At 33.6% G+C, this 15,828-nt stretch overlaps 1 protein-coding gene across 1 annotated transcript in view; it reads right to left on the reverse strand.

Annotated features, from left to right (window-relative positions):
* Positions 1-4,118: 4,118 nt before the first annotated feature.
* Positions 4,119-15,828, reverse strand: part of LOC107441917 (paramyosin) — a 91,566-nt gene continuing 79,856 nt past the window's right edge. Inside the window, exons 13-16 of the mRNA XM_087149334.1 lie at positions 14,173-14,337; positions 11,213-11,419; positions 8,255-8,455; positions 4,119-4,937 (exon numbers count right to left, since the gene is read on the reverse strand). Coding sequence (XP_087005460.1) covers positions 4,734-4,937; positions 8,255-8,455; positions 11,213-11,419; positions 14,173-14,337 — 777 coding nt within the window. The 3' untranslated portion in view covers positions 4,119-4,733. The remainder of the gene's footprint in view (positions 4,938-8,254; positions 8,456-11,212; positions 11,420-14,172; positions 14,338-15,828) is intronic.

Raw genomic sequence — 15,828 nt, forward strand, 5'->3', positions numbered from 1 at the left:
TCCGCGTCGATCAGGGCTTCTCCAAAACGCATCTTTTACGGTAAAGATATGTTAAAAATTGTCAAAATATGTTCACAAGATATGTTCAAAATCGTTTAAAATTTGGTTACGGTGATATTCAAAGGCGGTTTGATGGGGATTACCAGGAAAATGTATGTCATGGATATTCGAATTGGAAACATGACGTTTCAGTTTTCCAAGAGGCATAAAGCAAATCGCGTCTACCTGAAACAAAGAGGCTCATTTGCGGCCCCGGGAAGGAAGCAATATATCCCAACGAAATGTAATTAATTTAATTCGAGGATGATATGACTTAAGCATCGGAGGTAAGTCCCAAAAAAACAGAAGCGGAATATAATAAAAACTTAAAACGCGATTTTCAGAAAATCATGTTTTCGTTGTTTTGTTTTCATATTTTATGTCTTCTTTGTTTGGATTACAGAAAAACAACTCAATCGGTTTTGATGTCACTATGGTTGGAACCAAAAAAAATGGAGCACTTTCCATCATTTAAAAATGTTTTTGAAGTGCGTTTAAAGTCGATTTTTGTTTTCTTTTTTTCATTTGTGAAAAACTGACATTTTTTTCAGATTTTCTCTTTTTGGTTATAACCATAGCTTCATTCATACATAATCATTAATTTGTGCTTCAGATTATACAGCATGGCCTGTAGGGATTATACATGGTGGTTACAGTATTATGCAGCTAATTTCCATCTTTCAGTGCCTGGTGCGCACTACCATATTTTTTGTGTTAATTTGTAATTATTTCCGGCTAGAAAACAAATTCAAAACGTAACTGAAAGGTGACAAAACAAAATCATTACATAATTTGTTCTTTCATTTCAGTGAAAATTTTTTTAAAAAAAAACGAGCTTAAATCGGACCTTTTGACCTGAAAATCTCCTTAAGGCCTTATGGTTGTGGTTATCAATCCAATTTAGTAGTTAAATGAGGTAGCATCACTAAGCTTATTTTTGGTTGTTTTATATACATCTTAATTGGGATATGATGAAGGGCTATTTATCCCAGAATAATAAATAAGATCGTTTAGGAAAAATTGATTTATTAAATAAATATTAAATAGAATATGGCCGCATTCAAAAATATAAAAATAAAGAGAAAAAGTTCCTTAAAGGGATCAAGAAAAATCATTCTCTTAACATGGAGACTTTCTGTTCACACAGATATTCAACGGTTGGGACTGTGAGGCACAAAGGCTTCCCTGTCCAAACTCCCAACGGACAGTTAGGAGCATGGGAAGAGATCCATGGTTGATTTATCGACTATCGATCATCACGATTTATCGAAAAAGATCAAAAATAAAGCCAATCAACATAAATTTGAGAATAATGTGGCGAAAACGAATCACCAAAAAAGACTGAGAATTGGTATAACCATGTGACTGAAACATTTTCGTGGTAAGAAATAGTAAAGAGTTATGGATTCTTGTTTTCGATTGCGTCGTGACAGTGAATGAGTATTTAAATCAAAAGTTGCATTGATTGTTAAGAAAAGGAATAAAATATTTTATATTCACTTTTAAATAAAAATTAAAATTAGATAGTAATAAAAATTAGATAGTTAGTTTAATTTAATTAAAATTCGATTATTGTTGTTGTTGTTCATTTATGTCGCACTAGAGCTGCACAATGGGCTATTGGCGACGGTCTGGGAAACATCCCGGAGGATGATCCGAAGACATGCCATCACAATTTTGATCCTCTGCGGAGGGGTTGGCACCCCCGCTTCGGTAGCGCGACGACCTGCACGTGAAGTCGAGCACTTTGCGATAGAACAGTTCAACGAGGACAAAAATACCGCACATCCTCGGTCCCTACGCAGGCTGATCCAAGAGGTCACCCACCCGCACACTGACCGTAGCCAGTGATGCTTGACTTCGGTGATCTGCTGGGAGCCGTGTCTTAACGATCAGTCCACTGCGGGACTAAAATTCGATTAAGAATGAGGAAAAAAAATAAGTTCGAGAAATGAAAGAAATTTTAAAAGCTAAGAAATATGTAATGCCTATTGTGGCATCACAGGCCAATTAGTATAACATGCCGTCATTTATTTCAAGTTCAAAGAGTATGTTGTTGTTGTTGACGTATGCCTGTTTTAGGCAGAGGGTTCTTGTTTTCCAGTGGCGCCATCTATGACCAAGAATTCGACGTCTGCCACACCATACGTCCCACCCGTTTATAGGGCGGACCTATTCATTCATCCACAGATCGTAATTTTGACCTGAATCAGAGAACGATCGATCTCCAATCCAGTACCCCCCAGAGGTATTGATTTGTTATGGGAGGACTTTAGCGACTCTCACAGATTTAATGTGCATCAGTCACTTTACTCAGGGCTAAAGAGAATAGATGGGCTAGTTCACTCCGCTCTTAGAGCTGAAGCTACGATTTCCCTCCTCATGACGTCACTGTGTCCACAGATCTCGGAGATCGCAAGCAAAGATATTATGATAACTTTGCATCTTTCTCTTTGTAAAAATAAGTTTAGACTTTTTCTGGTTATTAGCTTTCAAACTTTACGTAATTAACACATTATTTCCGCTCATAAGCATAGTTCAAAAAAACTTTCTTGGCCACTATATAAGGTAAAATACCATTTTAAACTTATAAAAATGTTTTACTAGTTGACGAAAATGACACTATCAATACTTTATTTTTAAAAAGTTCAGTTTTAACTTTAATTATTAAGAAAAATGATAGCATATATCGACACTTTTTTATCTACATATTCTTTTATAACAATAAGTTGGGATAAATTAAGAATCCCTGATTTTCAAATATGCCGTTAATAGCAATTTGTTCATCTTTAATCATTAGGAAACATCAACCTTAAACGCTAATTACTGAAACAAAATAATAATTTAGGTTCATAATGACATTAGAAATTTTACAATTGTTATTAGATATTTAAATTTACGATGATATAATTTATAGATATTTAAATTTAAGAGAATATAATATTTAAAAGAAAATCATAAATATTTAGAATAACTACATTAAAAAATATGTTATGAAATTAGGAGAATTTCAACTATATACTATATATTTTATTTATACTTTTTATTTACATTTTAATTTTCCTTGACTTTATCCATTCTTTAATTTTTTTCACCTGCCTTTCTTTTTGAAGTAACGAGGTGGCTTCTATTTAGATAATGAATTTTTATAAAAGTTCTTAACGGCAGAATAAACGTATTGCTGTTTTATATTAACTGTGTCATTTCGGAATCCATTCTTTACATAGTTGTTCATTTACTTTAGGTACCGCTGTGGACTGATCATTAAGACACGGTTCCCAGCAGATCACCGAGCATCACTGGCTACGGTCAGTGTGCGGGTGGATGACCACTTGGATCAGTTTGCGTAGGGACCGAGGGTGTGCGGTATTGGTCCTCGTTAAACTGTTCTACCGTAAAGTGCTGGACTTCACGTGAAGGTCGTCGGGCTACCGAAGCGGGGGTGCCATCCCCTCTGCAGAGGATCAAAATTGTGATGGCATGTCTTCGGATCATCCTCAGGGGTGTTTCCCAGACCGTCGCCAATAGCCCATCGTGCAGCTCTAGTGCGACGTAAATTTACTACAACAACAAAATCATTTACTTTAGGGAACACGCGGAAAATTATATTTTTTCCTTTTGTTTTTCTATCAGAATTTTTGCAAGTTGCAATCGCGCAAACTGGCATTTCGATAATAGTTTCAAATTCTTGTAAATTCACTGCAAAAACTGAGGAAAGTCATTATAGAAAATAACAAATGTCTTAGAATATCTCGCAAAAAGAAATGATCCAATATTAGTTAGAGCTAGTATGGCCGAACGCTCAGTTCTTGAAGTGACGTCACTAGAGATAATCGGAGGATTGGCGCGGCGAGAGTTTCTTCAAAGGAGTGAACCAGCCCTTCTATTCTCTTTAGCCCTGCAATTTACCACACGGGGAGTCTTTGGCCGGCGGGGTTCGAACCCACGAACTCTCGGACAAGGGCCCAGCGCCCTACCGACCAGGTATTCAAAGCGTATAAAAGTCAAATTAATTATAGCACATCTCCATCATATATTATGCGAGAAAAAAGTTAAGAGAGACAGTGAATGAGCAAATATCTACAGAAATCATTTTATTGCATCTCATAATTTATTCCAGTGAAAGACAATTAATAGAAGCGGTTGCATAATATTATCAAGCACAGCAGATATAACTACAGGTTTTGTTCTTTAGCCAAGAGTGAAAAATGCTGGGATACAGTTACAAAAGGTCATGACCTCATTTCTTTTATATGGAATAGTTTGCGCATGATTGAGAAGAGAGAGAGAGAAAAAAAAGCAAAATTGTTAAGCACCCAAGTGCATAAATATTATTTGCAAAGTTAACAAGCTCACGTGTGTCATGCAAATTAAATAAAAGTTTACCTTATACACTTCTCAAAAGCAGTTAAATATCCAACGCATATAGAAAAAAAAATTGTTTATTTATAAATAAATGAAATCGACCGTCAGACAATACTTTGCTAATATCACTCTAAATTGATAACAAAACAAACAAAATAGTAATAATACTATGACAACGTTGACTTTTTTTATTTTTTTAAATTAAAGTAACTGAGATTTAAATCCGGTCCTGATTGTAAACGGCAGACGAGGATCTATAGCTGAGCTACTTTATGAAGAAACATAACGAGATAACGTACAAGAAATGACATCAACAAAAAAGTTCATATTTAGTAGTTGGTGGAACTGCTGCTGGATTCCTCGGTGGTGGTCACTAGGACTTGTCTGACAGATGCCGGTCCGGTCACGATGGTCCGTTGGCGAGATCGAATGAAGGAGAGGTTGCTCTCTGCTTGATCGGCTCTGTCTTCTGCTGCCTCTAATTCCCTCTGGAAGCGGCGGACACGGGTCAGGTTTTGGGCAGTCATTCCTTCCTGTTGAGGCATAAAAATGAATTAAAATCGACGATGCCAAACTTCATCCATCAAAGGGTACATCATTATTGAACCAGGGTCCGAATTTACTACCGTTTAGCGGTACCTTCACAAATTCTATTTTAGGTAAAACGGTAGTTTCACAAATTTAACTTTAGGAAACAAAATACATTTTCTTAAAATTTTATTTTTGTCTCCTTTAAGGCTACAGTGGACCTTTATATTGCCAAAAATTGATAAAAATTTTGGTTTTTTTTTTTTTGGACATATTTAGACACTTGTTTCATTGCTTTTTCAACTGAATTTTTTTTTTTTTTAAATTTCGTCATTTTTTGAGAAGTTATAGGGTAGTTTCGTTTTCGCATTATGAAGCCACGCCCCTTTTCTTACACAAAAAGCTGTTTTTCTCAAAATTGAAATTTTGTTATGTTTCACGTATTCAAAATGTTCCAGTCGACTTTGTTTTCATCCTATTGAGATGAAATTTTTTTCTAGTTATTTATATGTATATTAGATTAAGTTTATGCATTTGTTTCTGTTTTATAACAAGTAATAAAAGAGTTATCGGGTTTCATGTACCTAACGACCTTTATTTTGAAACAAAAATCTATATGAAATTTGTTTTTTGGTCATAAATTTAAAATAAATTTAGGAAAATTCCTATATAATGCATAAAGCTTTTAACATTTATCTCTAAAAAAAGAATATTAAAAAAAAATAAATAAAAATTTTAATTTAAGCCGCTGGGAGCATTTTAAAATTGATGAAATTTTTTTTAAAAAATTTTAAATTTCTCAAAAATGGTCCAAATATTTTTTACAAAAATTTTTGCAAGGGCATATCTTGATAGAATACATAAGTTATAAAAAAAGTTTTAGTGTAGCATAAAAACTAAAAAAGATTTTTTTGAACGTCCACTGTAGCCTTAAGAAACGATAAATCTATATTTTTACCATGTCATTGTTGACTTTTTAATATAATATTTAATTTTTCACAAATTATGTCAAAATTTTCAGAAAATAGGTACTTTTAAGAAAAACCTAGGACAGGAAGTGCTGTGTAAAGCTCACCGGATTTTAAGCTCTTGCTGTGAGAGCTGTATTGTGTTCATCGAGTTTTGAGCGTTAGTCGTGAGAGCTGTATTAAGTTCATGGCAGCTCCTGTGTTGCTAATAGCAATCGAGTACGTGCCGGATACCCTTAAGTATAATAGAGACTGACTCAGCGATGGCTCAGGAGATAGAGCGTTCACCTTCTGATGAGGTGAACCAAGGTTCGATTCCGGCTATGGCTGTTAGATACGAATTCCGCATCCGGCTTGCACCGACCACAGCGATGACGTGAAATATCCTCAGTGGTAGGCAGATCATGGGCCAGAGTCCCCTTGCCGTGAAGCTAAACGTAGGAGATTCTCGTGGTCTTCCTCTCCATGTAACGCAAATGCGGCTTAGTTCCATTAAAAAGTCCTCCACGAAGGCAAATTTCTCCCAAAATCTGATCTAGGAGTTCCCTTGTCTTCTGGATTGGGTTCAAAACTACAAGGCTACGGAGTTATTAGCTGTCGTAAACCCAAAAATTGGGTCGGCTGTTCAATGACGATTATAAAAATGAGACTGAGAGGCAACAGCGTGAGAAGGACGATGAGGCAGTCACAAATATCAAGTCTACTGCTCAATGTTGACCATCCATCGAAGTGGGCGTGTCTACCAATGAGTGAGCAGATCACGTCCGAAGCCTACCAATGAGGGGAAAGGATTTTTCGACAATGACAACCTTCTTCTATCAAAAGTGACCCCGAGTGTCTTATATACTAGTGAATTGGTGTTTAATTATTGTAGTGGTAGTTGCGCCACACTAAAGATAGACTCTTCTGGAACAAATTGTTCGTAACTTTTATTTAGTTCAACACAAGTTCGTCACCTCAGCATCACTAATTAGTTACAGCGCAGCAGTTTTTTCTTCTTTTCAGCGCAACACATTTTGTTTCAGCCTAAATAGTTTAAATTTCATTTTTCTCAGCAAAAACTGAGCTTGTAACTTATTTTTTCGAACGAAAATTGTTCATAACCCGACTGTAACAAAGTCGTATGAAAATTTATCTGGCTTATTATCACGCATTTATCTCAATTTGAGGATATCTCCAAACTTTAAAAGGTGATGAAACGTGTTGATGCTAAAACGTTTCGAAATGACGCATACATATTAAAGGCCACGAGTGATAAATGAACAAAAATAGGATAAACTGGTTAAAGTGAACATAACATGTCAATAAATTATAATTTTGCCAATTTTTTTAGCATAATAGAACATAACATGTTCTATTATGTTAAAAAAAAGTGAAATAAATTGGCTGAACTGCTCAAAAACTACATAAAAAAGTTTCAGTATTATTATTGTTACAATTTTTAGTATCATTATTATTTTTATTGTTACTCTTATTATTATTATCCTCGGACCGGGCAAGGTTGACTTAGCCTGTCATCAGTGGGTCGATAAATGAGTACCAAGCATGCTTGAGAACTAAACACGGGGGGTTCCGCGTTCGACTGACCACCTGAACATCTGCTCCTGCACCCCAGAGCCCAAGGTCAAGAAAACTGAGATGGGCACAGTAGGCCTTGGCCCTCTATGGGCTGTCGCGCCACTGAGTTTAGTTTATTATTATTACTATTATTATTATTATTATTATTTTTGTTGTTACTATTAATATTATTTATTATTATACTTACCATTATTATTATTATTATTATTATATTATTATTATTATTACAATTATTATTATATTACTACTACTTATTATTAATACTTCTATTATTTTATTACTTTTATTATTGTTATTATGTGACTACAATTATTTTTATTGCTTTTATTATTATTATTATTATTATTATTATTATTATTATATGACTACTATTATTTTATTGCTTTTATTATTATTATTATAAGACTACTATTATTTTTATTGTATTTATTATTATTATTATATGACTACTATTATTTTATTGCTTTTATTATTATTATGATATGACTACTATTATTTTTATTACATTTATTATTGTTATTATTATATGACAACTATTATTTTTATTGCATTTATTATTATTATTATTATATGACTACTGTTATTTTTAATGCATTTATTATTATCATTATTATATGACTACTATTATTTTTATTGCATTTATTATTATGATGATCACTACTTTTCATAAATTGTTATTTACTAGTAACAAATATACGCATCACTCGAATAGTACCCAATCCTGACTATCTTTTTGTAGCCAAGACGTGAAAATTTTTGCGGGATAGAGGGATTACCTGTTCGTTGAGTTGCCTCTTGTAGACCTTGACTTTCTCTGTGAGTTTTTCGACGGCGTCGTTCAACATGGTGATTGTCTTGTGATCCTCTTCTGTCTGCAACAGCAACTCCTTCACTCGGTGTTCCTTCTTCCTCATCATCTTCACAGTCTCTGAGTGTCGCTTCTTCTCTTCCTCACACTCCAACTCTATGTCTCGAATCTATATCACAAAATAATACACACTCTTTTATTTTGTGACAGAAAATACATAACATTTTTGTTCTTTCACTCCGAATTACGTACATAAAAACCAAATATGTGAATGACCGAAATCATCAAGAGAATATTGTCAGCTTTTGTATTCTTTTATTTCCACACACATACGCAGACGAACGATAAAAAAAAACATTAATAACAAGAAAAAATCGTTTGGGTTGCTTAGCAACCAGCCAGAGTTGCAGTTATTATTTTCACAAGAGTTGGCAGACGATTTAAAACAATTATTTAAACTAATGTCAATCGATGTCGGAACAAATATCGAATCACATAGTCGCTTTGGTAAATGTTCGAAATATATATTAGATCTACTTAAGTGCCAGTATACATTTGATCGGTATACCCTACACTGATGTTTATTTTTAAAATTCAATGCCACTGCCCGGTATGTACCCGACATCAATGTTTTTTCAGGTTCAGTGCCACTGTCCAGTATGCATTTTGCCCGGTATGCCCTACATCCATGTTTTTTAACACTAGAAAGACTGAAACTTAGTACATACCTATAGTGCTCAAAGGTAGACAAAATGACTGGATTATGAAGATTGTGAAAGAATAACTAATGTGTAAGGAAATTTGTTTAACCCTTTTGAAGGCCGTGGTAAGTATACTTACTACTACCACGTTTTACCACTTTTAATTTAGGTTTCCATTTTTCAATAACTTCAGCTTTCTTGAAGTGAGTTTGAATAAAATTGTTAACCATTTGTCACTTTTAAAAAACGTATAAAAGTTATAAAATACATAATTCCTTTTGAAGTGTGTAGCATTTAAGGAATTTATTTTATAAATAAAGAAAAATAAAAGTCAGCAAGTTCCTAATAGGTCATGTTAAATATATTTACCACCAAAAAAATGGCATTTTTATAAACTAAATGAGTTTTTTTTATATCAATTACTGTTCTTAAAACAATTTCCATTCCAAAAATACTTTAATTCACCTTTACTAGAAATAAAAGGCCCGTTAAGGGGTAAAATAAATTTTTTTATATTATTTACAGTCATATAACAAGTTATTAGTAAATATTCAAAATAAAAAAAATTATAGGTTGTGCAAAAAGTCACAAAATTCAAAGAAATTGTGTCATTATATAAATCATTGTTTTTCTAATTGAAATTAAAATACAGTCAAAATGACTTCGTCACCAATGACATCATTCTAAGATTCAGTGATAAGATCTGATCTGCCTACCATAAAAAACCAGATCTGCCTACCAGTGATCTGCCTACCATAAGATTCAGTGCCCTGTATACACTTGCCCGGTATGTGCCCTACATCAATGTTTTTTTTTAAAAAAAAGATCAAGTGCTGTTGCTCAATATGTAGCCGGTATTCCGAACACTGGTATTTCTCCTAATCTAACAGATATTAAAGTATCGAATAAATATAATCATACCAGCAAATAAATTAATATTAAATCGAATATAACAAATATGTCGGACACCAAATATCAAATAAGTGCAATAATATCAGTTAATATCAAATCAGATATAACAAAATATGTCGGACATTTACCAAAGCGACTATGTGATGGCTGACACTCATCGGTGAAAGTCGACATTTTCTTGATTTCGGTTATTTAAAGTAACATGTACATTATAGATATTTCTTATTGTGCTTAATTGCTGGAAATAATCTTTCCAATTTATCCTTTTAATTATTATTTTTTTCTATAAAAAAAATCATCGTTTAAAAAATTAGAAACGTAAGGAACTATAAGCAGAGAATTTAACATAAGATAGATTAATCTTCGCCTCGATTTTTAAATCAAACAGAAGATTATTTCTCTTAGATAAATGAAAAAAAAACATTTCTACTCAGCACAGTGGGCCAGCATCCAAGGTTTCATGGTCAAAATTAGTATTTCGATAAAATTTGCTTCAAAATTTGGGGCATGTAAATTGAATTCATAGTTGAAATTTTGAAATACACTAAAAATACCCAAAAAAAGCAAAATGGCGGCTGAAATAGGGCGAGCAAAAAAAAGAAATAATAATGTAGTACGTTTAAATAACTAAATATAGAAATGAAAATATAATAATTTTCGTCATTTTATATTAAAAATGAAAATCAAATTATATTTCCGATGTAATATTACAAAATAATGCGAAAACATGAAGAAAAAAAACAATTTTTGTTTTTTGGTATACTGAATCCTCCTTTGCAATACGGGCAAAATGGGGCAGGTTTTTTCGAAAGAAGAAACATCAAAGAAGGCAACAACAAAAAAGTTTTGCTAATGAACTCGTGGATCTTTTTGAAACTAATTTTCGAAAGTCATTCAAATTTTGTAAAATATCAAAAGATAACATATAAACAAGTGTGTCTAGAGTATTAACTCATCCATCACATTGAAAAAATGTACTATAATTTAACACTAATTACTCTTATAAAAATGTAACAGTAAGGTGAAATTCCTATATATATTTCTGAAATATAAAATTTAAAGGTTACATTTAAAACAATTTTTTTAAACATATTTTTCATAACATTGTACTCTCGTCGGTCCAAAAAGTAAATGATAATGTTTGGAATGATTATGAATACTTAATTTGGGATATATTAAAACTGCCTACACATATTTTGGTTGAAAAATTAGTTTTTGACTTTTGGCCAAAGATCACTGGCCCACAGTGGAACAGGAAATGAAATTTGCTTTAATTTATAAAAGAAGAAATTAGGAAATGTGTAATGAAATACCCTGGATTCCAACTTGCTGATGACCCGTCTTCCACCTGCCAAAGCATTCGTCTCTACTTCCTCTATTCTGACCTGCAGGGTTCTCACTTCTACCTCCAGGGACTTCTTGATGGATTCGATCTTAATGCTCCTCTCTTGCTCTTCGATCAAAAGATCTTTTGTTGATTTCAATTCCACTACAGTTCTGTTGTAACGCTCGTCCGACACCTGCAATAAATAGTCATCAATTAGTGTAGTAATAAGGAACGGGATAGCCTGGTTCGTGGGTTCGAACACCGCCGGCAGAAGACTCCCAGTGCAGTAAAATGATGACTGATGCACGTTAAATCTGTCGAGTCGCAAAGTCCTCCATTTTCCCATAACAAATCAATACATCTGGGGGTACGGGATTTGAGATCGATCATTCTCAGATTCAGGTCTAAATTACGATCTGTGGATGAATGAATGGGTTCGCCTTATGAACGGGTGTGACGTGTGGTGTGGCAGGAGTTGAATTCTTGGCCATAGATGGCGCCACTGGAAAACAAGAATAATCGCACCCCATCTCCCTAAACAGGCATGCGTCAACAGCAACAACAACAGTAGTGTAGTAGTAATAATAATAAAAGTAAATTTCTAATGTCATTCCAGTTATGTTCCGTTAACCTTCTGCTTACGGTTGGTACAACAGGGGAACCAGAAAGGCGGGCTTCCTACTAAGAGCCGTAAGCAAGGGGTTAAAATGCATTTGGGATTGATTCATTAAAAAAGTAATTCCCCTCACTTATTATACAAACACACATTTGATTTTTTGGTGGTAAGATGGATGGTATTTTCAAAATGTTACCCACTATCAAAAATGGATTATAAATTTGAGCTTTTGTTGTTGTAGCTGTCTTATGCCGCTTGTAAATACTGTCAAGGCCATTTTAACACTGGAAAGACCGAAACTTAGTATCTACATATATTGCCTGAAAACAGTCAAAATGACTGGATTGTAAAAGAATAAATAATGTGTAAAGAAATTTGCTTAAAATTACTTTTTTAAATTTTTATATTACTTACAGTTATATAACAAGTTATTGGCAAGTATTAAAGATAAAAAAATTAAATGTTGAACAAAATTCTAAGAAATTGTGTCATTATATACATCATTGTTTTTCGAATTGAAATTAAAAAGTAGTCAAAATGATTTCCGTAGGCAATCTAGTGTTAAGGAAGAGGAATGATCTTCTTGTTTTCCAGACGCGAAATGTATGGCCGATTATTTGACTTCTGCCACACACATACGTCACGGCCCGTTTTACAGGGAGAACCTCATTCACACGCCATCCGTTCACCCGGAGATCGTAATCTTGATCTGAACCAGAACGCGATCCATTTCCGATCAAATACCTCCTGATTTGTTATAGGAACTTGGAGGACTTTGTGACCTCGACAGATTTAACATGCACCAATCACTATCTTATGCACAAAGAGTCTTCGGCAGGCGGGTATCGAACTTACGACCTCTTGAACATCGGCCCTACCCAGCAGACTATCTCGGCCAGATTTTTGCGCAAATCATAGGAGGGTAATAATACGTAATGTAAGACTAAAACACCTGTTTTGTAGTTTCCTTTTTGTTTAATTGTATGTTAAATACTAGGTGAGTATGCGAATTGTTAGGAAGCGTGCCTTTTCTTTATTGTCTCTAATTTACGTTATTTTATAACCGTCGTTGAACAGTCGACCCAATTTTGGGTTTGCGACTACTCATGCTCAACTTCCTAACCTTGTCATTTTGAACCCAATACAGAAGACAAGGGAACTTTTAAATCAAGTATTGAGAGAAATTTGCCTTTGTGAAGGACTTTTTGATGGAACTCATGCACATTTGCGTTACATAGATGGGAAAACCGCGAAAACCACCCACGGTTTGCCTCACGGCAAGGTGACTTTAACCCATTACCCGTCAACCTCTGAGGATAATTTACGTCATCTCTGTGGTAGGTGCAAGTCGGGTGCGGAATTCGTATCGTCCCGTCATCGCTGGGATTCGAAACCGGTTTATCTCATTGTGAGGCGAGCACTCTATCCCCTGAGCCACCACGACTCTATTGTCTGCATCGAAAAAGCAATGTTCGTATAGAGCAGTGCTTCCCAAAGTGTGGTACCAGGGGTACGGGATCAGTTTAACGGGGGTACGCGTTCGTATGCGAAATACCTTGCAACAAACGAATATTGCAACAAAAATTTATTTAAAAACAAAGCTAACCATGAAAATTTACGATTACGTTTTTTTTATTGGCAATTTTTTGCAGAGTTAACAGTCAATAACTAAAATATGTTAATAAAAACATATTTTTAAAACATATATTTTTATTAATAAATATGTTAAAAAAAACATATTTTTTAAAATATACATTCATTTTTTTATTAGTGGTACACAGCGTTACGAAAAATGTAGAAAGGGTACACAATAGTCATAAGTTTGGGAAACACTGGTATAGAGCGTGGTAATTTTCTTAGGCTTATTGCGCTACTTTCAGTTCGATTTTATGTATTTCCATTTTTGCCTTCTGATCTATTTTTTTTTGTTGAATTTCGTTAAAGTAGGTTATATTCTTCCTTCCTCAGTTTTCTGTACTAAAAATGCAACATTTACAATGAATTTAAGGTACTGTTTTCTTAAAGACACATTAAATTCCGCAGCTGTTAAAGTGTTAGGCTGTTATTTACTTTAAATTTCCTCAGCTGTTAAATTGTTAGTGCATTATTTACTTTAAATTCCTCAGCTGTTATAGTGTTAGTCTATTTTTTTTTTTACCTTAAATTCATAAGCTGTTAAAGTGTTAGTCTATTATTTACTTTAAATTCCTCAGCTGTTGAACCGTTAGTCTATTTTTTTACCTTAAATTCCTCAGCTGTTAAAGTGTTAGTCTATTATTTTTACCTTAAATTCCTCAGCTGTTATTATACTTATGAGAATGTGTAATTACCCTGAGTTCCTTGGATATCTCTTCGTAGTCGTTGTGGAGAGTGAGGAATTCATTCTCTAGTTTACTCTTTGAGGAGGTCAAGTTCACATTGATGGTGGTCAGTTCTGAGATCTTGGAGTGTGATTCATCCAGGGACTGCTCAAGGGCACGTTTCGCCCTCAACGTCTGAAAATAAATATGGGAATTATTACACATTTCATGCAGAAACAACTTTGTGGGTAAAGTTGTTATGGACAATGTCAATCCTCATCTATGAAAAGGTAACCCACCATAGAATCGAGTTAACATGTCTTATATACTACTGAATTGGAATGGTATTTATGTTGTGGTAGACACACTACAGTACTCCCCCAGCCAGAATTGCAGCTGCGATAGAATTTGATGAACGGATGCCACTAGTGGATTCATTGCAGTGTTGTGAGAAGCCCGGAGAGCTGTATTACGATCACCGTACTTTTGCTGATGGTGAGAGCTGTATTAAGTTCGCGGTCGTGGTTGCACCTGTGTTGTCATTAGCAGTCGAGTGTACGTAGGCCAACGTTGTGCGTGATCGAGACTGAGTAGCAACAGTGCGAGGAGTTTGAGGCCCGGTGGCTCGGTGGTTTAAAGGTGCTGAGCTGTACTATCGTGATGGTTCGAGTGTCGGCTATATGTCCACACAGATTCGTGTCACCTTTTTTGAGTCTAATAGGTGAGATGTGTGTGTAATGCTGAGTCACAATCACGAATTCTTCGTGTCTCTCTGTGAGCGACAATATATTACTTTTAATTTACACTAAGTAATATTTAAAAAAAATTAAGACAAGGCAACAAAGAAAAACTCTATTTTAACGACGCTTTATTGCGTAATTACAATTTTTGCTCCCATATAAAACTGAAATTAATTCATTACATTTAATTCATGAATTAATATTTGAAACAAAATGTATTAACATCAAGTGTCATGAAATATAAGTTTAAAACAAAATTTATTTGAAGTTGAGTGAATGAATAAAAAGTATCTTATGATCGATTGAAAATTTGAACAAGATATAGGGTGAACTAATAATAGGAGTTGAATAAATATCTACAAAAATATGTTACAATCAATCAGTAGGAAAAGACGATATTTTAGGTTTTTTAGGAGTCTCAGTAGGAATTTGCAATTTTTGAAATATTATTATTATTACTGAGAGCTTGACTCTCAGTAATAATTGTTACGATGTCATTTTTTTAACAATTTTAATACTATTAATCTAACTGATAATGTAATTGCTCATTCTATAAGTAAAAACGTCTATCCATAATATATATATATATATATATATATATATATATATATATATATATATATATATATATATATATATATATATATATATATATATATATATATATATATATATATATATATATATATATATATATCTAACCTATAGGGCCACATTCTAGGCCCCCTAGTAAGCCTATAGTTATTCCCTCTTTTAGGGTACACTAGCACCCGGTAGTTATAATGCGTTGTCCAATATTAAAAGGAGATATAGGGCCATGTTGTAATAATATATATATATATATATATATATATATAAAGTTAAAATATTGAGAAAATAATTAAAAATAATGACAAGAGAGGAAAATTATTAAAATATTTTTCAAAAGTATTTAAGAAAAATTCAT

Source organism: Parasteatoda tepidariorum, chromosome 8, assembly GCF_982258835.1.
Source record: "Parasteatoda tepidariorum strain Cologne lab strain chromosome 8, Ptep-v5.0, whole genome shotgun sequence".
Taxonomy (NCBI): domain Eukaryota; kingdom Metazoa; phylum Arthropoda; class Arachnida; order Araneae; family Theridiidae; genus Parasteatoda; species Parasteatoda tepidariorum.